This window comes from Trichomycterus rosablanca, chromosome 5, assembly GCF_030014385.1.
Source record: "Trichomycterus rosablanca isolate fTriRos1 chromosome 5, fTriRos1.hap1, whole genome shotgun sequence".
In the NCBI taxonomy this organism is placed as follows: Eukaryota; Metazoa; Chordata; class Actinopteri; order Siluriformes; family Trichomycteridae; genus Trichomycterus; species Trichomycterus rosablanca.
Genome location: NC_085992.1, coordinates 37,865,491 through 37,892,665, shown reverse-complemented (window position 1 = coordinate 37,892,665; position 27,175 = coordinate 37,865,491). Strand labels below are relative to the sequence as shown.

General features: G+C 38.3%; 2 protein-coding genes across 2 annotated transcripts in view; both read right to left on the bottom strand.

The window, feature by feature from the left end:
- LOC134314536 (collagen alpha-1(XIII) chain-like) overlaps window positions 1-3,809 on the bottom strand; it is a 58,780-nt gene extending 54,971 nt beyond the window's left edge. The window contains exon 1 of the mRNA XM_062995166.1: window positions 3,745-3,809. The gene's annotated coding sequence lies outside the window, so the exon portion shown is untranslated. The remainder of the gene's footprint in view (window positions 1-3,744) is intronic.
- A 9,838-nt stretch (window positions 3,810-13,647) lies between these two features.
- The window catches only part of LOC134315281 (collagen alpha-1(XIII) chain-like), a 47,152-nt gene continuing 33,624 nt past the window's right edge, over window positions 13,648-27,175 (bottom strand). Inside the window, exon 3 of the mRNA XM_062996368.1 lies at window positions 13,648-13,685. Within this exon, the coding sequence (XP_062852438.1) occupies window positions 13,648-13,685 (38 nt within the window). The remainder of the gene's footprint in view (window positions 13,686-27,175) is intronic.

The following is a 27,175-nucleotide window of genomic DNA, read 5'->3' as shown; positions in this document are numbered from 1 at the left end:
ACAGCCATTCATGTCTAAATAGCTGGCAACATAAGTGAGTACACCCCACAGTGAACATGTCCAAATTGTGCCCAAATGTGTCGTTGTCCCTCCCTGGTGTCATGTGTCAAGGTCCCAGGTGTAAATGGGGAGCAGGGCTGTTAAATTTGGTGTTTTGGGTACAATTCTCTCATACTGGCCACTGGATATTCAACATGGCACCTCATGGCAAAGAACTCTCTGAGGATGTGAGAAATAGAATTGTTGCTCTCCACAAAGATGGCCTGGGCTATAAGAAGATTGCTAACACCCTGAAACTGAGCTACAGCATGGTGGCCAAGGTCATACAGCGGTTTTCCAGGACAGGTTCCACTCGGAACAGGCTTCGCCAGGGTCGACCAAAGAAGTTGAGTCCACGTGTTCGGCGTCATATCCAGAGGTTGGCTTTAAAAAATAGACACATGAGTGCTGCCAGCATTGCTGCAGAGGTTGAAGACGTGGGAGGTCAGCCTGTCAGTGCTCAGACCATACGCCGCACACTGCATCAACTCGGTCTGCATGGTCGTCATCCCAGAAGGAAGCTGACGCACAAGAAAGCCCGCAAACAGTTTGCTGAGGACAATCAGTCCAAGAACATGGATTACTGGAATGCCCTGTGGTCTGACGAGACCAAGATAAACTTGTTTGGCTCAGATGGTGTCCAGCATGTGTGGCGGCGCCCTGGTGAGAAGTACCAAGACAACTGTATCTTGCCTACAGTCAAGCATGGTGGTGGTAGCATCATGGTCTTGGGCTGCATGAGTGTTGCTGGCACTGGGGAGCTGCAGTTCATTGAGGGAAACATGAATTCCAACATGTACTGTGACATTCTGAAACAGAGCATGATCCCCTCCCTTCGAAAACTGAACTGAACACAACCTCCAAGATGACAACTGCCTTGCTGAGGAAGCTGAAGGTAAAAGTGATGGACTAAACCCAATTGAGCACCTGTGGCACATCCTCAAGTGGAAGGTGGAGGAGTTCAAGGTGTCTAACATCCACCAGCTCCGTGATGTCATCATGGAGGAGTGGAAGAAGATTCCAGTAGCAACCTGTGCAGCTCTGGTGAATTCCATGCCCAGGAGGGTTAAGGCAGTGCTGGATAATAATGGTGGTCACACAAAATATTGACACTTTGGGCACAATTTGGACATGTTTACTGTGGGGTGTACTCACTTATGTTGCCAGCCATTTAGACATTAATGGCTGTGTGTTGAGTTATTTTCAGAAGACAGTAAATCTACACTGCTATACAAGTTGTACACTGACTACTCTAAGTTATATCCAAGTTTTATTTCTATAGTGTTGTCCCATGAAAATATATAATAAAATATCTGCAGAAATGTGAGGGGTGTACTCACTTTTGTGATACACTGTACATGCTGCTGACCAAAAAAGCAACTACCTATTTTGTAATTTACAACCTATTTGTCCATAACAGTTTTCTCCCTAAATCTGTTCATAAAGTTACTCAGGTTTGCGTGTCACTGGGTTTAAAAACTTTATGATAATTTACTGTACATCTAAAGAGAAGCAGACCAAGGGAGCATGCTCCACAAGTTTACCCAAGTTAACAGAAAACAGAATGATCACTTCATCACGTTTCTTGTTTTTTTTTTTTTTTTTATCTAGTTTAGTCTGTACCTAGACCTTAGTTAGTGTTTAAAGTCTTTAGAAAAATGTTCCATGAGGAATGTAGTACAACTGGATCTGTCCAGGGTGCTGATTTCAAGAAACACTTTTAAATTTTATTGTGCTTATAGTTCTTTTTTTAAATTTTTTTTTTATCTATCAAATCAGTGTAGCAACTAAATTCTATTGTGATTCCAGCTATTTTAGAATCATGGTGACTTTGCTTCAATTTGTTATAGGGACTGTGGCAAGTTATTTTAAGCACCATAGGGGCAGTTGTAGCCTAGCGGTTAGGGTGCTGGACTAGTAATCGAAAGGTCACTGGTTCAAGCCCCAGCACTTACAGGTTGCCACTGTTGGGCCCTTGAGCAAGGCTCTAAATCCTCAATTGCTTGAATAATATATTCTGTCACACCACTGTAAGTCGCTTTGGATAAAAGCATCTGCTAATTGCTGAAAATGTAAAACAAATTTAATAGTTTAAATGAGAACAATAGCACATGAGTTTGAAGGCAGCAGCATTGCATGGTTGGTAAAGTGGGTGCTGCACATCAATAATCAATATAGGTAAAATATACAAAACTCCTTTCTAAGGAGAGATTTACTGGTAGCAGAAATGGAACCCAGGTCCTCAAAACCAGTGTTTGCATGGATTTTCTCCAGGTAGTTTTTCTTCCACCTTTCAAAACATGTGTATGTAGAAGCTGGGTTGGATGCAATCCAGATTGTGTACCAGTTTTTAAAATGTTAATTTTAAATCAGCCTTGTCATTCTAGTTTGTTGCTCTGCTGACCAATCATTTTTTCTAAAGCATTCAGCTAGAGAAGACAACAAAAAGATGTGCATTAGCACATACAATATAGCAATGGCTTTTCACTGCCTGTATTATTGTTTGATGTCTGAAAGCATTGTACTGTTCTGACAAGCCATGAACATTTTAACCTTACGTTCTAAAGAATCTCTAAACACTTCTATTGAAGTATAAACCAGGGCTTATATCAAACTGGAACCTAAACAACTTCATCACGTCAGCAACAAAAGTCAACTAATTTGATGAACTGGATTAGCATCTAACAGTAACTTTGGCATGGCTTGGACTGAAATATGAACTAAAATCCTCTAGAAATAGATACATAATATAATAGATAGATTCTAAATATAATATGCTACGTCTAATAACAGTTTTAAAAATTGTGCTATTGTTTTATTGTTTCATAAATTCTTTTCTTCTACAAAGAATCAAAAAATGCTACTAAAATTGGCTTAAAATAGGCAATGAAAAGCAATCAGAATTGGAATCAACAACAAAAAAAAATTTATTGCACCTTTACTAATCTGGAGCCATTAATTCCTAAAAATGCCACTATAACATACAACTAAATGTATGTATCATTATCCATGCTAGTTTTTGTATTGCTATATGTAAAAATTTTGGTACATATTTATTCCCATACATCCTGTAAAATGACATTTCCAGATCCTGCAATCAATCAATAGTCTAAGCAGGAGTCAAATTCAAACTCTGACAAAACCTGTCAACATATTACAGAAACCGTCAGGATGAATGAGCTGTTTCTTCTATCTTACACTCTTTTTGGAAAAATTCGTGGTTTCTTTTGGGTTTCATAAGCAGAAGTGCAATGAATTGGGGGAAGGGGGTTGTTATAACTGGCAGCTGAAAGCCTGTTTAAAACATGCTGTAATAAAGACCATATGCCTTTAGCTTGCTCTTTGTTAGTAATAACAGCAGTTCAACATAAGCAGAAGGCAGAACGGCCAAGATGCCAACCAATGTGCAAAAGTTGACCATGATAGTAGTTGGACTGCCTGAGTTTACCAACTGAGATCAAAGTACAGTAGGTAAAATAATTAATCCTGAATATCGTAACACTGTTTCCATAGCATTGGTTGGATATTCTCAGCCTTGCTGATTAAAAGAAGTCTTATTGTGTCCTACTGGAGAAGCTGAATGTAGATATAAATTAATTCTGAATCTACATATTGATAATATGACAATCAGCTTCTCAATATGGCACAAGAGACTGGAAATGGGCCAGACAGGGACAAAGACAATGACACAAACAGGACAGTTACCGGAAAGCCAGCTCGTCCAGGAGGACCCTGAAAAAGGGCAAGAGAGATGGATACAAAACAGAGAAATAACCCGTCAGAATTACCAAGCAAACATCCCAAACCCATCCAAACCATAATCAAATCCTGCATTCTTAATCTATATTATTTTAAGATTGTAAAAATGAGTCGTAATTTAAAAGCTTTTAATCAAATTGTATTGAAATTATGGATTATATTACAGCAAAGTGCATACACTGACAGCATTCCACAAACATTGCATTCACACACTGAAAAAGTAAGACTTAACCTGGAATAAATCTGGATACAAATTTAAAGCCTAGATGGCACCAGATACGACAGTTTCACTGTGATTACTGTGTTTTATGTGTCATAATGGAAAAAAAAATCAAACAAAATTTCACATGCATACACATGCAAGAGGCATATCAGACTTCTGGGTCATGCAGGTGTTTTTTTATTATTGCTCTGGATCACAACAGTATTCTTTTTTTTCTATTTATTTATGCATTTTCTCCCTTTTTCTCCCGATTTAGCGTAGTCGATCTGTATTCCGCTGCTGGGGATCCCTGATTGCATTTGAGGAGGGTATATCGCTGCTTATGTGCCCTCCAACACATGCGCAGTCCTAGCGGACCCCTTTTTTCACCCATGCTTTCTGCACAGGCACCTCTATCTGCTACCCAGGGTCCTTACACAGCATTTGAAGACCCCATTCACTTAGTCCGGTCATCCCACCCAGCAGACATGGTGGCCAATTATTGTCTGCTGCAGGCACTGCCAATTGTGCCCGCTAGATAGCGCCCAGCTGACTGGTGGCAGAGCCAAGGCTTGAACCGAGGTGTTCAGAATCTCGGCGCTGGTGTGCTAGCGGAATATCCCCCTGCACCACCTGGGCGCCAACAGCATTCATTTTTATTCTTTTCTAGCATAAATATAATTAAAGTCATTAAAAATAAAAAAGGAAAAAACAGGACTATATATGTTTAATTCTCCTTATAAACTCAGCTACTCCTCAGTTACTCTGTTACATGACAAAGGCTTTTATCATTATATTCATAACAGCCAAAACCTGTCAGCTGTTCAATCGTTTAAATGTAAATATTCCTACCACATTTGATTGTCATTTTGACAGGCTTTTTATCATGGAAAAAAGTAGTCATAGACAGTTTGATCCCGTCCCGATCTTGAGTGTTTGAGTCATGTTCTTGGCGTCTTGTAGGGGAAGTCATATATCATAACCTCTAGCAATAGCCTGAGAGAAAGTGGTTGAAAAACTCCTTGTACTATCTTCAGGATGTGCTCTTTAATCTTTTAGTGCTTTTTTTAAGCACGGGTTGTCTGATGTTGCATTTTTTATTATCTTAAACACACATTTTCACAAGACTTACTGCTACTAGCTTGTACACTAACAGACATCTGATTTAAGTGAATTTAATTAAACTGATTGTGTAAATGAAAAGCAGCAACAAGTGTTCATCAAATAAAAAATCTATTTTTTATGACTTTTGGAAAAGCATTCCAGGTGGTTACTTTATGGAGCTGTTTCAGAGCTGTTTTAGGTAGTGCAAAACAGTCATCATGACAGTAGATAGCTGTTTTTGCTATTTATAATAAAACTCTATCTTTGACTTGAAGTGGGACTAAACTTCTGAGTGTACACCAACAAGGCATAACATTATGACCACTGACAGGTGAAGTGAATAACACTGATTATCTCTTCATCACGGCACCTGTTAGTGGGTGGGATATTTTAGGCAAGCAAATGAACGTTTTATCCTCAAAGTTGATGTGTTAGAAGCAGAAGAAATGGGCAAGTGTAAGGATTTGAGTGAGTTTGACAAGGGCCAAATTGTAATGGCTAGACAACTGGGTCAGAGCATCTCCAAAACTGCAGCTCTTGTGGGGTGTTCCCAGTCTGCAGTGGTCAATATCTAACGGAAGTGGTCCAAGGAAAGAACAGTGGTAAACCGGCAACATGGTCATGGGCGGCCAAGGCTCATTGATGCACGTTGGGAGCGAAGCCCCACCTCTCAACTAACAGGAATTAAAGGATCTGCTGCTAACATCTTGGTGCCAGATACCACAGCACAACCTCAGGGGTCTAGTGGAGTCCATGCCTCAACGGGTCATGGCTGTTTTGGCAGCAAAAGGGGGACCAACACAATATTAGGTCATAATGTTATGCCTCATCGGTGTATTTTTTTCAGTAAGAATACCACATTTATAAACAAACTTCTAATGTTAATTTTACGTTATGAAATAAATTATCATCTAAATTGTCCACGTATTTGCTTTATGCTTTCTGCTGCTGTCAGTACTGTATAGATGCTGACTGCATGTTTACACTGAAGACACAGTATATACACCGGGTCATATTTCTCTTGATTAACCTATTTGAGATATTTTTTAACATTTTAGTCATTCAAAACATTCATTTTTAGTACTTAAAAACAGTAGATAAGACTTGTCACAATTATGCTTTTTAAATAGAGTTGGAGCTCTCCTATACAGTGTTATTAAGTGTTAATCATGGAACTTGGGTATGTAAAAAGATTATTAGAAAGGAATGCAAGGATTATCACAGCTTGTGGACGTGTGTATGTAAGTGTATATTTACATTTATATATATATATATATATATATATACAGTATATATATATATATATATATATATATATATATATATATATATATATATATATATATATATATACAGTATATATATATATATATATATATATATATATATATATATATATATATATATATATATATACACAGTAGATATACAGTGTATATATACAGTATATATAGATATATACATATACATAATATATATATATATATATACAGTATATATATATATACTGAATATACTGTATATACACATATATATACACATTTATTTCTTTTAATGTTGATGATTATAACTGACAACTAATGAAAACCCCAAATTCAGTATCTCAGAAAATTAGAATATTACTTAAGACCAATACAAAAAAAGGATTTTTAGAAATGTTGGCCAACTGAAAAGTATGAAGATGAAAAGTATGAGCATGTACAGCACTCAATACTTAGTTGGGGCTCCTTTTGCCTGGATTACTGCAGCAATGCGGCGTGGCATGGAGTCCATCAGTCTGTGGCACTGCTCAGGTGTTATGAGAGCCCAGGTTGCTCTGATAGTGGCCTTCAGCTCTTCTGAATTGTTGGGTCTGGCGTATCGCATCTTCCTCTTCACAATATCCCATAGATTTTCTATGGGGTTAAGGTCAGGCGAGTTTGCTGGCCAATTAAGAACAGGAATACCATGGTCCTTAAACCAGGTACTGGTAGCTTTGGCACTGTGTGCAGGTGCCAAGTCCTGTTGGAAAATGAAATCTGCATCTCCATAAAGTTGGTCAGCAGCAGGAAGCATGAAGTGCTCTAAAACTTCCTGGTAGATGGCTGCGTTGACCTTGGACCTCAGAAAACACAGTGGACCAAACCATCACTGACTGTGGAAACTTTACACTGGACCTCAAGCAACGTGGATTCTGTGCCTCTCTTCCTCCAGACTCTGGGACCTTGATTTCCAAAGGTAATGCAAAATGTACTTTCATCAGAGAACATAACTTTGGACCACTCAGCAGTCCTTTTTGTCTTTAGCCCAAGCGAGATGCTTCTGACGCTGTCTCTTGTTCAAGAGTGGCTTGACACAAGGAATGCGACAGCTGAAACCCATGTCTTGCATACGTGTGTGCGTGGTGGTTCTTGAAGCACTGACTCCAGCTGCAGTCCACTCTTTGTGAATCTCCCCCACATTTTTGAATATGTTTTGTTTCACAATCCTCTCCAGGGTGTGGTTATCCCTATTGCTTGTACACTTTTTTCTACCACATCTTTTCCTTCCCTTCGCCTCTCTATTAATGTGCTTGGACACAGAGCTCTGTGAACAGCCAGCCTCTTTAGCAATGACCTTTTGTGTCTTGCCCTCCTTGTGCAAGGTGTCAATGGTCGTCTTTTGGACAACTGTCAAGTCAGCAGTCTTCCCCATTATTGTGTAGCCTACAGAACTAGACTGAGAGACCATTTAAAGGCCTTTGCAGGTGTTTTGAGTTAATTAGCTGATTAGAGTGTGGCACCAGGTGTCTTCAATATTGTACCTTGTCACAATATTCTAATTTTCTGAGATACTGAATTTGGGGTTTTCATTAGTTGTCAGTTATAATCATCAACATTAAAAGAAATAAACATTTGAAATATATCAGTCTGTGTGTAATGAATGAATATAATATACAAGTTTCACTTTTTGAATGGAATTACTGAAATAAATCAACTTTTTCATGATATTCTAATTTTATGACCAGCACCAGTATATACGTGTATATATAAGCAGTTAAAGTGTGTGATAGTTATGCTTATTGCACACTACACAACTCTGAAAAACTGAATAAGTATCGTTGTACACTGCACACTATGTGACTCAAGTTGCTTGTAATTGTTATTTTGGGATCACAGGAAATTGCACACCAAGTGATCACATCAGTCACTGATCTCACAGATCCGGGCTTTCCACTCTACAGGTAGCAGCTGAAATATTACAGAATAAAAAGTATTGAGACAGAAAAATTGTGGTTCTGGGTTTAAGAGAAACAGGGAGCTAATCTTTGGGCTTGGAACTGAACATTTGGAAGTGCACACTACATGACTGATCACCGAAAATTTTAAATATGCTGTAAAATATCCAAGACTCAATGGCTGATCTTGCCAAGGCATGCTGAAAACTGAGTACAGTATTATGCATTAAACTTTAGAATACTGCTGTATAAAGTATTTATATGTATCACCCATGTCAAAGAAATAAAATACCTTGGCTGTGCCGGTATGTTTGTGTCTGATAAATCTGTGTGTATATGTGGGAATGAATAAAAAGTTAGAGATGAAGACAGATCAGTAGTGTGTGAGTAGAAGTGATGTATACGTACTGTAGTTAAGATAAAGTGTGCATGAGTGTGTAGTCAGATGCTCAGTAGAAACAGACTGTTGATGGCTTCTGGGCACAGACTGGTCATAAGGGGTGTCTGGCAAGGCTAAAGGTCAATGAAAAAAGGCCCCTTTTTTCAGCTACACAGTAGCATGTTACATGTGGTTTTCATTATGGCTGCAGTGCTGCCGGGGGAATGATTAGGTCCCCCACAGGGGTGGAAGGGTTACAGTACCACAACACTCTGTGAGAGAAGCTGTAACACTGAGACCCGAAACAGACAGACAACCACCCCTGGTGAAATATGCCAGATTGGAATACATGCACCCATTTTCATTAAGCAAAGAATTATGGGATCAGTCTTTTCTTTACAGATTTATGCCATGCAAACATTCTGTGCAGCTGCAATAACTAAAGTGGAATGTGACTTATGTAATGACAAAAGTTGCTATGTTGATCCTTTAAGGAGGAAAGAAGTTCTGGATAAGCTCCCTTAAACTGTGAAAAGCATGATATTTTAAACAATCAACCTTAAGCATTTTCCTTTCTGCTCCTTTTTATGGTTTTGTACAAACCCCATTTACAGAAAAGTTGGGACATTTAATAAAATGTATCTGTGGGGTGTTAATTATCTTAAATTTTATACTGTCAAAGTATGGAAAAAGATTTCCAATTATTTCACTGACCAAATAATTGTGTTTTCTGAATTTAAACAAATTTAGAATTTGATGCCTGAAACACACTTGAAAATGTGAGACCGAGGCATGTTTACCTCACATTTCCAATTACTTATGCTTTTTAATCATTTGGGAACTGAGGATATATAAATACTAAAAAAATGCTGTGGGCACTGATGCTGCCCAATACCATACTTTATGCAAGCTTTGGCAACTTTTGCTGAAAACAGTCTGGATAGTCATTTTCATCTTTTGCAAAAAGAACATCCATTTTTCCCATTTTTCCTATTTGACCACAGCACACTTGTCATATCTTTCACTCCATCTGAGATCAACTTGGACCCAGAGAACATATCTACACAGAATTAAAGCCTTTCTTTTTGCGTAATAGAGTTTCAAGTTGCATTTCTTGATGGAGCTGCGGGCTGTGTTAAGTGACAATGGATTTTTGAAGCACTTCTTGACTATATTTATTACATTAGCATGACAGCTTCTCATGCAGTGCTGTTGGAGGTCACACACATGTAACAGGGCAAGTTTCAAGCCTTGTCTTACTAGGACTAGGATTTCTCCCAAGCCAATGAATCCTTTCATAATACTATGCATAGAAGATGCCAGTCTAGTATTTAGAATTTCTTTTAATGCTTGACAATTATCTTACAAGGTTTAGATCAAGTGGTGAGCTACAACCATCTTTGCTTGCAAAAAATGAAGCAAGCCAAAACATTAAAAGTCATTTTAATTCTTTGTACTTTTGTCAGTTAAACAAAGGTTTAGGAGAATTAAACTATTGTACTGTCCCAACTTTCCAAAAAATTTAAGTAAGAGAATTGAGATAGCATGAAAAATCAAGAAAATGAAGATTTAATTTATACAGAATAGAATGTAAACTAAATGCAAGTAATACTTTTGGACCCTTTCCAATAGACTCAGTAGACTGGTTGTCAGCTTTTGACTGTAAAATACTGAACTAGTCCTACTTCATGCACAACTAAATACCATGCCCTTTCAGCTGACCTTTGAAAAATAAAAGACAATTATGTATTTAAATCATCAAAGTGTTTCCTCCCAGGGAGCAGGAAATGGTTGATTTCTTGAAGTTGTAGGAATAGAAACACACCTGTAAGTATGTTATTTTTAACTTAGCTGTGTAAATGTTGATCTAGAATAATTCACCCCAACGCTGCGTGCTCAGTGGTATCATTTGTGTGTCATTGTAGTAAATCAACATAAAGCCCACAAGCTAGGAGCTATGAGCGTTTATCACTCAACAGGAGCGTTGGACTGCTTCCGACCACTACTGAAAACAAGCGCTGCAATTGTCACATCCCCACTGATTGCAAATGCATCATTCCTGACAGTAAAAGGCCTCCCTAAGAACCATTACAAGTGGCTGAGCATGATTCTCCAGCGATATTTGTCAAGGGTAAATTATTAAACGCAGGAATAGTTGATGCTTTCCAGTGACTGGTGGGGAGGATCAAACCCAAGTCACCAGGTCCTATGTGTTAAGGAAAAGAAATGTGTTTTATTTCAATCTCTAGCAGTATACAGAATTGACTGCTAATCAAAACAGCCAATGGTGTGACAATTGTTTTTATTTCTTAGTACTGTATATTTAATCCTGTTTTTTACACCCAAACCCAAACCCAACACCCAAACCCAGACTCAATTCAAGTCAATGGGTGTGTTCGAAAACCTAGTGAGCTGCCTTGCTGCCTAAGTAGAGCGGATTCTAATAAGTCATTGACTTATAAGGCAGGTTATTTGAACGCACTACTTAGACAGCGATTGCATCAGTTTTCACTAACTAAGCTAACACAGTTAGCCTCATGCCATTCAAACCAATGGGATAAGGTGGCACAACGCGCTCCATGTCAAGTAACATCTCCCTCCGTGTACTGAAAACGGTTAAATTCACTGACAAGCCCGAATTTACAAATAAAAACAGTTGTGCCGCACTGAATGCTGGGATTGCCTCCACCACTAAGGCAGCATCAGATGCTCCCTCGTTCTTAAGTCTAAACAGCGTTGAATTTTTAAGATACCTTAGTAGTGAGCATATTAAGACATCTAGGATTTCGAACAGCTTACTTCTCTAGAGCGCGCATAGGATGACGTAAAATGCTGTCTATGTAGAGAGCTCTCTAGGTTTTCGAACACACCCAATATCAGCCTGCCACCAAATGTGCTTTACACCACTCCAGAAGATACTTGGGATTGCCTACAGTGTTGTCTGTGTGCAGCTGATCAACCATGCAACCTATTCAGTCAATCTTCAGACTAACTGTCTGTTTCTATAAGCTTGTATAGCATAAAGGGCTTTAGAACTCTTAGCTGCACTGGGACAATTCAATTGAATTCCTTAATTAATATCACTAAAATAACCAAATCTACTAGTTTCAAGAGAGTCTACATACTTTTACAGTGTATTTCCGACTACGCTTCAACTCTTTTAGTGGCCTAAGCTGTCTTTTTATTATCCTGAGCCCTAAGTTAGGTCATCGATCACTGTTAGGGCTCAAAGAAAAAACTTGACCTTCACTCTCTCACCATAGGGATGCAGCTGTCCTCACCACATCTATTTTAGTCTACTTATAACTGCCTCTTCTGTTCTCTTTCTCCTCTCCTCCTTTCATTATCTACTGTATCTAACACCAATTCTCAAAAGAATCAAAATAACTCACTGAAGGCTTTATCAGTTAGGATTGATGTGCATATTTTGACCTGCTGTTTTACTACTTGAGTAAACTTCACACTGTTTTTTCATTTATGCTGCTAAGCCATTTCTACCCCTCTTAGAACCGCATATTACATGAGTAAAAAATCATTGTAAAATAATAAACTATTTGGAACATTTCAAAACGCTTAAAAATGCTGAAATTGAACATTTTTACAAGATCTGTTCATATTCATGCATTCTTTTTTCCACTAATTGTTTTCTCCATAAATGAGTCATTAAAGACAACCATATGTCAGCCATCCATGACTCCATTTGCAGCATTATGTTTTCAGTCCTTTTAAGTAGTCAACCCTGTCAAATTTGCTTATTTAAACAAAGTTTCTTGATATTAAAAATAAATCCTATTTGCATGCGGTCCAAACTGCACTAAATACAACAGTATGTAAAATTGAAATGCTATCAATAGTGTTAGAGATACTATCAACAGTATTTAGACAAAATATCAAGTTTGCAATACGGGATTTGGGATGCAGCAAACTGAGCAGGACAATTAACTGCTAATACAGTAACTTATATTGATAAAGGTTAAAAATAAGTGGAACTGACAACAATTACTGACTGTTGTCCATCTGTTTCTGTACATACTTTTTTAGCCTGCTTTCACCCTGTTCTTCAATGGTCAGGACCCCCACAGGACCACCACAGAGCAGGTATTATTTGGGTGGTGGATCATTCTCTGTGTTGTGCTGGAATGAGTGATTCAGACACAGCAGCACTGCTAGAGTTTTTAAACACCTTACGGTCACTGCTGGACTGAGAATAGTCCACCAACCAAAAATATCCAGCCAACAGCGCCCTGTGGGCAGCGTCCTGTGACCACTGATGAAGGTCTCGAAGATGACCAACTCAAACAGCAGCAATAGATGAGCGATCATCTCTGACTTTACATCTACAAGGTGGACCAACTAGGTAGGAGTGTCTAATAGAGTGGTCAGTGAGTGGACACGGTATTTAAAAACTCCAGCAGTGCTGCTGTGTCTGATCCACTCATACCAGCACAACACACATTAACACACCACCACCATGTCAGTGTCACTGCAGTGCTGAGAATGATCCACCACCTAAATAATACCTGCTCTGTGGTGGTCCTTTGGGGCTCCTGACCATTGAAGAACAGGGTGACAGCAGACTAAAAAGGTATGTAGAGATATAAATGGACTACAGTCAGTAATTGTGGAACTACAAAGTGCTTCTACATGGTAAGTGGAGCTGATTAAATGGACAGTCAGTGTAGAAACCAGAAGGTGGTTTTAATGTTATGGCTGTAGAACGGTAGAACCATTCATTTAGGTTTAAAGTTACATTTTAGGTTTTAATTTAGGTTTAAAGTTTTCCAAATGAAGTGTTTTTGTTAGATGTGATGATGGTGTTTCGATTGAATTGAACAACTATGGATGTCAAAATGTATGTGAAAATAACCTATAACAAACATGCACACTGTGCCAGGCAACTCAGACTCCAACACAAAACACACAATCACACAAAATCCACAAAGTATGGGTTACTTTACCACAATCCACTCAACAAAGGAACAGGTCTATTGTACTTACAGGAGGTCCTGCAACAGAAAAAAGAAAGAGAAAAACAATTAGGAACACTGCAAATTATAGCTACTTTGCTTACAAAGACTGAGCCACATGAAGACTGTTTACTGTTTTTAAATTTTTTTTTTATTTGGCCCCTTTTACTAAATATGAGCTCAGATTACTTCATTAACAACAATAGATAGTTTTAAGGGTTTTAAGAGGAAATGCTCACTTTTCAATTCAACTGTTCAACTTAAATACAAAGGTTAATCTTTAGAATTAGTGCAATGGCTGAATTTACTACCTTAGGTTAGAATTTGACATGTATACACTAATAAGGCATAAGTCTGAGATAAGTATGAATTATCACACACATCAACCACACCCTCGCTCTCTGTTTTTTTCTTACTGAACAGCTGAAATGTATGCATCCCTGATGACTTATTTCATTCCTAAGTAAAGCTGAAGCACACACACAGGTAAACGATTCCTGTAGTGAGTCACACTGGCAACTCTACACATAAATAAAGCAGTTTAATTTCAGAGTTGTGTTTACAAAGTAGTAGATCACAGAGCTGATGTCAGTGCTCATCAAGAGATCCAGCTGTTCTTTCTGGCAATGTGTTAGTGAGCATTACGCACTGCCTTCAGCAGAGAGGGTGGCCGAGGCCAGAGCAGACTACTGGGATATAGTTATCATATGCTGCATCTCCAGACGTATTAAAATGAAAAGCCTACCTTATTCATCATCATAATGGCAGTTTAACAGTTTCAGGACCTTTTCATTAAAAGCAATCATTCATTTTCTATGCTGATGCTTTATTCTGTAAAACACTGTTACTAGGAGCCCAAATAAAGAAGTCCAATGCAAAAACCAAGCAACACTATTTTCATTGGCGGTTTAGGTGTGTAAATTTCTTCTAAATATCCCTAGTAAAGCTGAAATTGTAATAAACACTGTCCAAAATGCTTATAAAATTATGTACGGTGGCAGTGGTAGTAATACTACTACTAATAATAACAATTATTATTATTATTGTTATTATTATTACAGTAGAAACCAGTCAGGGTGCAGGCAGGGCTACATTCACTGTGCTTGTTTTAATCAACAGTGCTATAAATACTACTACATATATAACTGTGGTATGTACAATGATCAGCCATAACATTAAAACCACCTCCGTGTTTCTACACTCACTGTCCATTTTATCAGCTCCACTTACCATATAGAAGCACTTTGCAGTTCTACAATTACTGACTGTAGTCCATCTGTTTCTCTACATACTTTTTTAGCCTGCTTTTACTTCTATGGCAGGACCCCCACAGGACCACTACAGAGTAGGTATAATTTGGTTGGTGGATCATTCTCATCACTGCAGTGACAATGACATGGTGGTGATGTGTTAGTGTGTGTTGTGCTGGTATGAGTGGATCAGACACAGCAGCGCTGATGGAGTTTTTAAATACCGTGTCCACTCACTGTCCACCTTGTAGATGTAAAGTCAGAGATGATTGCTCATCTATTGCTGCTGTTTGAGTTGGTCATCTTCTAGACCTTCATCAGTGGTCACAGGACGCTGCCCACAGGGCGCTGTTGGCTGGATATATTTTTGGTTGGTGGATTATTCCCAGTCCAGCTGTGACAGTGAGGTGTTTAAAAACTCAATCAGCACTGCTGTTTCTCATCCACTCATACCAGCACAACACACACTAACACACCACCACCATGACAGTGTCACTGCTGTGCTGAGAATAGAATGATCCACCTCCCAAATAATACCTGCCCTGTAGTGGTCTGTGGGGGTCCTGACCATTGAAGAACAGTGTGAAAGCAGGCTAAAAAGGTATGTAGAGAAACAGATGGACTACAGTCAGTAATTGTAGAACTACAAGGTGCTTCTATATGGTAAGTGTAGCTGATAAAATGGACAGTGAGTGTAGAAACAAGGAGGTGGTTTTAATGTTATGGCTGATGAGTGTATATACTTAAATACTTTCTCTTTTCATGCATTAACATTAATTAAATAAACTGTGGCCAGGACAGAGGATAAATAATATAGTTTTATTACTTTTACCATCCAAACTCTCAAAAATCTAAAAACTCTACAAAAGTACCTTTTTGATGTCTATGCCTCAAAGATACTTCAGTTTCTGTTGTCTCAACATATCGCTTTGCAAATTGCTCATTAGATAATACTGTACCTGTTTTTTATTAAGCCAGACACATTCTACTCTACACACTACTAATTCTTCGTAGTATTTCTATGTAGTTCTATTGATCTTGTGTTTAATTTTTCAATAAACACCAGCTAGCCACAGTTACATTCAGCATCATGTCAAAGACAGCAGGAAAAATCATTATTGATAAAAAAAAATGTACTTATGTCTTATATAATTATTTGGATCAGAAGTAGGATATTTTTCTAAAAGGAAAATATTAAATCAAGCGGATTGCCCCTGGGCAATTTACTTATGGACAGAATAAAACATCCGCTTCTGGACAGCTAACCTTTTAATGAAGAATCCTTGAGGCCAAAAATCCACAGTAAGAATGAAGAGAACCCATAATTCAGACATGTGCATGAACTAGAGTAGGCTTAAGTAATAGCGCAGTCACACTGGTGACAAACTTTTCCAAAGGGCCTTGAATTATTCTTTCCTGTTTTGAGAGCTCTGTGTTTTTCTAGTAATTATAGGGCAAATTTATCAAAACTGCAGCTAAGGTGGCAAGTGGCATTTCTGACCTGTGGAATATGTCAAAGTAAAGATTATGTATACAACACTGAAAAAAAATATTTGGTTAAACAAAAACTGGCGTCATTGTGTACAAGAGCACTCACAGGCACTTTATCAGGATTGACATGACCCACACCCACGGTGCAACAAGGACACTTTAGGCATAATGAGGAAACAATCCAGCCTGACATGCTGAATTGGTTTACAGATTTACAGACTTTCTTAAAAAGATATCAAACTTGGCAATCTCTCAACCTATAAACAACCGTAACCAGCCAATCTGTAAATAACCACTAACTGTATAATAATAGTTCTTTAAAAAATCTAACAAATCACTGCTTTAGACTTTAATGATAAAAAACACACAACACAACAGCAAATGTGGCAGTAAGATAAGATAAGCCTCTGATTATCCCACAGGGGGAAATTTGCAATGCTACAGCAACTTAAAGAGAAAAAAGATATAAAAAGTGTTTATACATATATTAAAAAAATAAAAATATAAAAATGTATAAAAATTACAAAAAATAACTGTCTTTAACAGATAACAGGTATTGCACTGACAGGTCATGATACATTTGCCACTATCATTATTCAATCATTGAGTTACACTAGGTCCATAGCCTGCATAGTTTACATTCTGGCATATTTTTATAAGGTGCAAAGAAAACTGGGGTACCATGCGCATGGATAACATTTTCTTAACTATTCTTATCAAACAGTATGGAAGCTCTGGTGGCACAGTGGTAAAACATGCTAGCCCTCCAGTACTAAGATTTCAAGCTTGCAAAACCGAACCTCAGCTCAGCTATTGGTTGACCGTAGACATGTAGACATGATTGGCTAACATTTGCTAGGAGGGAAGACTAAAGGGATTCCTAATTACAGCTGCAATTACAGTCTCTGCTAGCTGGTTAATAATGCTTGCATAGAGACAGGGGATAATAGAGAGCAGTGCGGCAAGAATTTAATCCAGGTCTCCAGTATGCTGTAACTCTGTGGCAACTATGAAATAGTTTTGTATTCTGAATTCACATTTTAAACAACAAAACAGTTAATAGCTTCTAGCTCCTTTTTAACAGGGGGAACTAAATAACTTTAACGGTGGCAACTCAAGTAAAAATAGCCTACATCTTAACGTCACTAGACTAGTAATACTAGCTCAACATTATAAGTGGAGCACAAATCAGAGCAGCAACTAAAACATGCTCTGTACGTTCTTATGTTTCAATTATGCAGAAGCAATAATTGGACAAATTTGCTGGCCTTAAAAATTATGCACCTTTTATGGCTAAAGAGGATTTATGTCCTGTCCTGGTGTAAAACTAATAAAATGTATTTATTTATGCATTTTTAGTAAGTTCTTCATCCTGGTTAGTTCAGGCCACCAAGAAACTTGAAGCACAAGTGAAATACACACTGAACACAATGTCGATCGATCGCAGGGCAACACACACACACTGACTCATTCATCTAGAGGCAATTTAGAGCAGCCAATCCCCTTCTGCTTGTGGGAGGTGGGGAGAAACCAGAGTACTTCACCCAATCTCCATGATGCCCAGTGAGAGTCCTTGTTTTAATAAACTTGGACATGTTTAAAAACATTGTGGCTATCAGCAGGCAGAGATTATGTTTGGACCCATAAACATTTAAAATGTACCAGATTTATTTTAAAGGTACACACAGATGTCAGTGGGTATCAGTTAAAAGGATCTACTAGTGAAAGTAGGCTGCAAGTAGAATATGCTTTATTAATAGGACAAGTAAATACAGTTTTAAAGTTAAAAGCTTCACAGTTTGAACTGAAAAATGCATTATCCCAATTTCAGCACAGATTTGTGTGTAAGAACCATTGATACGTGAGAACTTGTCTGGGAATGCTGGGTTAGGGACTCTAAAATCAGAACATACATAAAAGTTATTTACTTTTTGAATGAAATCATATCTCCACACCCAGTCAGAGTCTGGCCATGTTACTGCGCAATATCAAATGAGCAATAAAAATAAGTGTCTGTACTAAAATACAGACACTCAAAGTCCAGAATTAAGCAAAAACAGACAAGATGGCAACATAAAAGACAAAGTCAAAAAGCATAGAAGCCTTTAAAAAATGCTTGGCTGCTATTCTGGAAAAAGCGCTGGGTATGGGATTCCATTTTGATGTAGAGTCAGTGCACTGAGGTCAGAGGAGCGGTGGGCTGAAAGGTGAAACCCTATTTACAGGCATGTGGAAGTGTGTACTCAGATTCCTGACGCATTCTGGGCTCGCTCCCACTTCCTGTTCTGCTGGCACACACTGGGACATCTATAGACAACCTTCGTCTAAAGGCACATCAAGCACTGGCTTCAAATATACCGCACATGAGAGTGGCCAAGGGACTTCATTACTAATGGTGTATTTTAAGGTGGTTAGTAAAAGTTATACTCTGTTTATGAGTTTCAAATCTTACATTTTAACATGAATTGATCAGAAACTTACAATATTTATCTCTTTATAGTGCAAACAAAAAAAACTGCTATGCTGTATGATAATTTTTCGTCTCATTTTGTGTGTGGATACTGCTGACTGTATTACAAATTGTCATTTGGGGATAATAAAGATATTCTTGATCCTTCTTCTTTACTAGTAGCTACACATTTCTGTAACTGTTTCCAACAGTTTAATCTAATGTTATCTAATTTAATTTTCTAGAAAATTTAAGGAATGTGTTTAGATTTCTCATAAAGGATGATGACATGACCCGACACAATTATAAAAGCTTATCTGATCAATCACTTTTTAACTGTTGACTTATGGTAGAGTAACATAGCATAAAAAAAACATGTACTGATTTACTGTAAGGAAATTTTTAAAAAATATTTTGTCAAGCTGCTCAGGTGGTGCATTGGTAAAACATGCTAGCACACCAGAGCTGACTCCTCAGTTCGAAACTCAGCTCTGCCATTCGGCTGGGTGGCTATATGAACAATGATTGGTTTGTTGTTCATACAGGGAGGAAGCCGGATAGGGACCTTATAACTGATGCAATTACGATCTCTGCGGGCTGATTGATGGCATCTGCACAGAACTGAGGAATAATGCGATCATGGTGTGGCTCTCTGTACACAAAACTGATTCGCATATGAACGTGCAGGTGAAAAGATGCAGTCGGCTACTGCACACGTGTCGGAGGGGGCGTGTGTTAGTTCGCTCTCGTCAGTCGGGGCGGGCGTCAGCTCCAGTGGAGAGGAAGCATAAAATAACACAATTGGGTAAAAATTGGACATTCTAAAGATCAGGAGAAAAGTGGAGAAATGCATTAAAATATATATATATATATACAGTATATGTATACTGTATATATATATACAGTGTATCACAAAAGTGAGTACACCCCTCACATTTCTGCAAATATTTCATTATATCTTTTCATGGGACAACACTATAGACATGAAACTTGGATATAACTTAGAGTAGTCAGTGTACAGCTTGTATAGCAGTGTAGATTTACTGTCTTCTGAAAATAACTCAACACACAGCCATTAATGTCTAAATGGCTGGCAACATAAGTGAGTACACCCCACAGTGAACATGTCCAAATTGTGCCCAAATGTGTCGTTGTCCCTCCCTGGTGTCATGTGTCAAGGTCCCAGGTGTAAATGGGGAGCAGGGCTGTTAAATTTGGTGTTTTGGGTACAATTCTCTCATACTGGCCACTGGATATTCAACATGGCACCTCATGGCAAAGAACTCTCTGAGGATGTGAGAAATAGAATTGTTGCTCTCCACAAAGATGGCCTGGGCTATAAGAAGATTGCTAACACCCTGAAACTGAGCTACAGCATGGTGGCCAAGGTCATACAGCGGTTTTCCAGGACAGGTTCCACTCGGAACAGGCTTCGCCAGGGTCGACCAAAGAAGTTGAGTCCACGTGTTCGGCGTCATATCCAGAGGTTGGTTTTAAAAAATAGACACATGAGTGCTGCCAGCATTGCTGCAGAGGCTGAAGACGTGGGAGGTCAGCCTGTCAGTGCTCAGACCATACGCTGCACACTGCATCAACTCGGTCTGCATGGTCGTCATCCCAGAAGGAAGCTGACGCACAAGAAAGCCAGCAAACAGTTTGCTGAAAACAAGCAGTCCAAGAACATGGATTACTGGAATGCCCTGTGGTCTGACGAGACCAAGATAAACTTGTTTGGCTCAGATGGTGTCCAGCATGTGTGGCGGCGCCCTGGTGAGAAGTACCAAGACAACTGTATCTTGCCTACAGTCAAGCATGGTGGTGGTAGCATCATGGTCTTGGGCTGCATGAGTGTTGCTGGCACTGGGGAGCTGCAGTTCATTGAGGGAAACATGAATTCCAACATGTACTGTGACATTCTGAAACAGAGCATGATCCCCTGCCTTCGAAAACTGGGCCTCATGGCAGTTTTCCAACAGGATAACGACCCCAAACACAACCTCCAAGATGACAACTGCCTTGCTGAGGAAGCTGAAGGTAAAGGTGATGGACTAAACCCAATTGAGCACCTGTGGCGCATCCTCAAGTGGAAGGTGGAGGAGTTCAAGGTGTCTAACATCCACCAGCTCCGTGATGTCATCATGGAGGAGTGGAAGAGGATTCCAGTAGCAACCTGTGCAGCTCTGGTGAATTCCATGCCCAGGAGGGTTAAGGCAGTGCTGGATAATAATGGTGGTCACACAAAATATTGACACTTTGGGCACAATTTGGACATGTTCACTGTGGGGTGTACTTACTTATGTTGCCAGCTATTTAGACATTAATGGCTGTGTGTTGAGTTATTTTCAGAAGACAGTAAATCTACACTGCTATACAAGCTGTACACTGACTACTCTAAGTTATATCCAAGTTTCATGTCTATAGTGTTGTACCATGAAAAGATATAATGAAATATTTGCAGAAATGTGAGGGGTGTACTCACTTTTGTGATACACTGTATATATATATATATTGTGAAGAATTGACACCTTTCCTTGCCACAGTCGCCCTCGGCTTGCTCAACAGGGGCAGGGTTTTTTTTGTATCTGTTGGTCCTGGATTTTGTAAAGTTGCTTTGAGACAATGTCTATTGTAAAAAGCGCTATATAAATAAAGTTGACTTGACTTGACTTGACACCTAATGGACTGCACAGAAGGGCAGCTGGCAGAGTGGACGCTACAAAGCAATATGGGTCATGGGGAATTGGGTTTAATTCTAGCCTTTAGTTATTGTCTTTTCTCATGTTCTAGGAAAACTACAGTGCCTTGCAAAAGTATTCAGCCCCCTTGAACTTTTCAACCTTTTGCCACATTTCAGGCTTTAAACATAAAGATATGAAATTGTAATTTTTTGTGAAGAATCAATAACAAGTGCGACACAATTGTGAAGTGGAACGAAATTTATTGGATATTTTAAACTTTTTTTAGAAATAAAAACCTGAAAAGTGGGGCGTGCAATATTATTCAGCCCCTTTACTTTCAGTGCAGCAAACTCACTCCAGAAGTTCAGTGAGGATCTCTGAATGATCCAATGTTGACCTAAATGACTGATGGTGATAAATAGAATCCACCTGTGTGTAATCAAGTCTCCGTATAAATGCACCTGCTCTGTGATAGTCTCAGAGTTCTGTTTAAAGCGCAGAGAGCATCATGAAGACCAAGAAACACACCAGGCAGGTCCGAGATACTGTTGTGGAGAAGTTTAAAGCTGAATTTGGATACAAAAAGATTTCCCAAGCTTTAAACATCTCAAGGAGCACTGTGCAAGCGATCATATTGAAATGGAAGGAGTATCAGACCACTGCAAATCTACCAAGACCCGGCCGTCCCTCTAAACTTTCAGCTCAAACAAGGAGAAGACTGATCAGAGATGCAGCCAAGAGGCCCATGATCACTCTGAATGAACTGCAGAGATCTACAGCTGAGGTGGGAGACTCTGTCCATAGGACAACAATCAGTCGTACACTGCACAAATCTGGCCTTTATGGAAGAGTGGCAAGAAGAAAGCCATTTCTCAAAGATATCTATAAAAAGTCACCTGGGAGACACACCAAGCATGTGGAAGAAGGTGCTCTGGTCAGATGAAACCAAAATCGAACTTTTTGGCCACAACGCAAAACGTTATGTTTGGCATAAAAGCAACACAGCTCATCACCCTGAACACACCATCCCCACTGTCAAACATGGTGGTGGCAGCATCATGGTTTGGGCCTGCTTTTCTTCAGCAGGGACAGGGAAGATGGTTAAAATTGATGGGAAGATGGATGGAGCCAAATACAGGACCATTCTGGAAGAAAACCTGTTGCAGTCTGCAAAAGACCTGAGACTGGGACGGTGATTTACCTTCCAACAAGACAATGATCCAAAACATAAAGCAAAATCTACAATGGAATGGTTCACAAATAAACGTATCCAGGTGTTAAAATGGCCAAGTCAAAGTCCAGACCTGAATCCCATCGAGAATCTGTGGAAAGAGCTGAAAACTGCTGTTCACAAACGCTCTCCATCCAACCTCACTGAGCTCGAACTGTTTTGCAAGGAAGAATGGGCAAAAATTTCTGTCTCTCGATGTGCAAAACTAATAGAGACATACCCCAAGCGACTTGCAGCTGTAATCGCAGCAAAAGGTGGCGCTAGAAAGTATTAACGCAAGGGGGCTGAATAATATTGCACGCCCCACTTTTCAGTTTTTTATTTCTAAAAAAAGTTTAAAATATCCAATAAATTTCGTTCCACTTCACGATTGTGTCCCGCTTGTTGTTGATTCTTCACAAAAAATTACAATTTCATATCTTTATGTTTAAAGCCTGAAATGTGGCAAAAGGTTGAAAAGTTCAAGGGGGCTGAATACTTTTGCAAGGCACTGTAACTAAGATGAAGAATTTAGGCAAAATGACTGCGAATGGTTTTAGCAAATAAAATGTAAAGAATACTTTTTTACACAACAAAACAATTTCTGCTTATTCTTCATCTTTCAGCTGCTAAATAATTAGCAGCATAATTCATATTTCATACCTATTCAATAAGATTTAATAATGTTCACATAGTCATTATTAATAAACCTGATATTTGTTTACAAAATGTGTTTTACACATTTTTAGCTATATAAAAACAATATCATGAAGACCAAGGCATGACCTTTTACCCTTATCACTGTACAATGTGATGGCTACCTCAGGTCAGGTGAAACCATCTATAAAGAGTAGTAAATACAGCATAGTGACGAGATTCTGGAATAAGTCCTGCAATATTAGATCTAAAATGCTCAAGGCCCTGATTCCCAGCACTCATCTTATCCCTAGCCAATCTCTCAGGTTTCCATCTCTTCTGAAAGACACTGCAGCAGCCAAGACAACGTGTCATCTTTCCGGCCTTCTGCATTGCAAGCACGTTACAGGAATGCAACAGCACAGGAGGTGGCAGACACATTGGTAAAACAGCTACCACTTGACTTGGTTGTGATTAATGCAGAGAGAAACCATGTGCTGCTGCTTTTATAACTAAATAGTTTGAGAAAATACAAAGTACAATGCTTATACGATAGTGTATTTCCAATTATATGCTTTCAGTCTCCATTACTTTTCTCATTAAAATGTTTTATCTAGATTTAAGTACTATTAAATAATGAAACTGTATTAAATCTGGAAAAATCATTAAGCACATTTCATGTCATGTTGCAGCTTTATATATAACTTCAGATTTATGTCAAACATAAATCTGCTCAATCTCCAAATAAAAACTCAATTTTGCGTCCCTGGCAGCCTTAGGAGATTAGTTGGTTTATTTAAAAAAGGAATGCCCTTCTTTGCTCACTGGGCCAATAAACTCTAAACAAAAGCCATATCAGGTTTAGACAGTCTAGTCTAGAAAACCCAATAATCCATCATGGACACTCATCTCGTAGTCACACTAGGACACACTAGTCTGGCTCTAAGGAGTCTCAAAAATAACCACAAACTTTCAAACCCAAAGAAGCCTGGACATCTGAATATCCACTTCTACTATTTTTCTACATTGTTAAATAAAGTCAGAATTGAAATAAATAGCTCACCCCACTGACGTTTTGACATACTTTTGTTTGTAGTCTTGACTCGCTGACATAAAATATGAGTGTAAAGTCTTGTAATGGTCAAATAGGGAATTAGCTGCTACAAATTGAATTTATAAATGATTTATTATTACAAGACATAATAATAGATAAAAATTCCCAATTTTCCTTAGCAAGTATTTCAGGCCATGAGACAGCAAAGCAGCCTGACATGACGGTGCTTACTCAAACGTTTTAGATTTGTATCAGGTGTTGATGTGCAACTTTTAGCTTAGCAGTAGCCTTTTCCAGCTTCATGGACCTCTGTCATATTTCTTCTGATATTTACATTTACAGTTAGAGTATTATCAGATATATTTCTCATATTAATTGTTAATACAGAATATTTATTAATACATATAAGCAACTAGTAAATCTAGTTCTCTTTTGACAGATGTCTTTCAAATGATCTCTTTTGCTCCTCTTCACGCATTCCATTAATGTGGTCATAAGATGGTCATGTCTTTCAAGCTTTAACTGCTTTCTTTAAAAAAAGACTTTCTATAGGATTTAAATCTGGAGACTGAGACAGCCACGCCAGGATATTCCAAGACTGATTCCTCAACCAAGTTTTTGTTGATTTGGAAGTGAGCTTGGGATCATTATGTTACTGGAATGTGTAATTATTACCAAGCTTCAATTTCATCTCAAAAGGCATGACATTGCTCTTCAAAATTCTTTGGTAATTTTGTGAATCCATGATGCCAGTCAGTCAAGATTGACAGAAAAAGCATTCTCACATCATCCCTGACTCAACCTTTATGCTTGACCGTGGGGAAATTATTCTTCTGGAAATGGATCGATATAGCCAAACAATTCTAGTTTTCATTTGTCACTTAATAGAACTGTGTCCCATAACTTTGCAGGCCTTTCCAAAATCCTTTTCCAGTTTACCCCTCCTGTGCTTCTTGGTGAAGAGTGACATGCAATGTGGAGTCTGGGCATGAAGTCCTTGGTTGTTAGGTGATCTTCTAATGGCTGCCACTGACACCTTTGTGCCATTCTTCATTAGGTCATTTTGTAAGTCTTTTGCAGTAGTACTAGGGTTTTTCTTTGTTGTCCTGATTGCTAGGGCCCCTGGATAAAATTTTGGCCAGGCAGTTTGCTACTGAACCACAGCCCAGACAAAACTCTCAGCAATGAAAATTATCTCTCCCTCTCAGCTCCTTATTTTTCACCAGGGTTGCAACACATCTTTAACACATCTCTGGGTGGTGTTCAAATATTACAGCTGAAGCAAATTAAGGATCGTTATTGAGTTCACAATAGTTCAATCATGCTGTGACCCAACTTTAGGTCAATAAAACTAGCAGCAGGGTTTAAAATCAGCAATATTATGTATGGATTAAATAATTGACTTGACAATATTAATAAATACCCTGCTGCTCTAAAATAATGAATGATTTATTTTCTTTGTTCATTTGCTGAATCATTCAACTTTCATTCAAGCAAAATTTAGCTCTGCAGATACGGTTATAAATCCCTTTTGTGGGGCTGAATATTTTTTCTTCTTATGATTATTATTATTTGGGCAGTGCTTTTCATTTAAAGCAGCCCAAAACTAGGTACAGGGGCAGCTCAACAGGTTGAGGACAAATATAGTTTTTTAGCTTGGACAGTGTACAATTAATATAGTGTGATAATTACATAAAAGGAAAAACAAATTACACAATTTACATTTTTTTTCATGCAACTGTACCTTAACCAACAGTGTGGTATAAATAACTTAAAAACTGCAATTTTCAATTGTTAAATGATCTTTCCTAAGTTACTGGTTCAAGTGAGCTTCTTATCGCTAGCTTTTCTCAAAAAACTTAAAGATGTTTGAAATAATAAGAACATATTTTAGACAAGATTGTAGGTAGATATAAATAAGAATAATCCCAAATAATCTTTTGAGCTGAAAAATTGAGCCACTAAGCCCTGAAATTAAATAATTACTACAGGCCTCTTACAGAGGATAACCACAAAGACATCATTGTACTGGTGCCAGAAAAGCCACTATTAACCTTGCTTTACCATTATTTTTCCAAATTGCTTTCAGGAGGAAAGCATACATTAAATATGTAACCAGCTTTTCCAGTCTGGCTGGAAGAAACGTTTCCTACTTCAATCTACTGAAATGATTCGTGAGCTAGAACCGCACACAAATATTAATTACACAGGTTTTTTTTAACCAATTGCAATGTGGCCCCCATAATATTCATTCATAATTGCAGGCCACTGACACATCCTGAAACCAGCTCTGGAGCCTGCACTCACGCACATATCTAATTTTCACTGCAGCACACATGGTAACACCTCATCACACAGACTTCATGCCCACTGAATTGATATTGATTATCAAAACACGGATAGTATGTTCCATTTCCTTGAGTAATGATGTACTATAAAAGTGTGTTCAGAATTATACTGCAGAATTACACTGGATTTAATCTCCTGCATACTACATGACTTTCTAATTTGGCGTTATTGCAAACTCCACATGGCTTAATTATTTGTAACCAGTCAGCTTGTGATCACAGGAAAGTGCAGACTATATTTATCAATGATAAATGCAAGAACCTTTTAAATGGCTGCAGTAATAGTGCAAAATAAGTAAAACTGGCTGTAAAGATGGTTCTAATGACCAAGGCATACATTTAAGGCAATAGTAAGATATAAACTGTGTAAAAATTGTCTTTCATTCTCCTTCACAGGTTTTAATAAGAGTTCT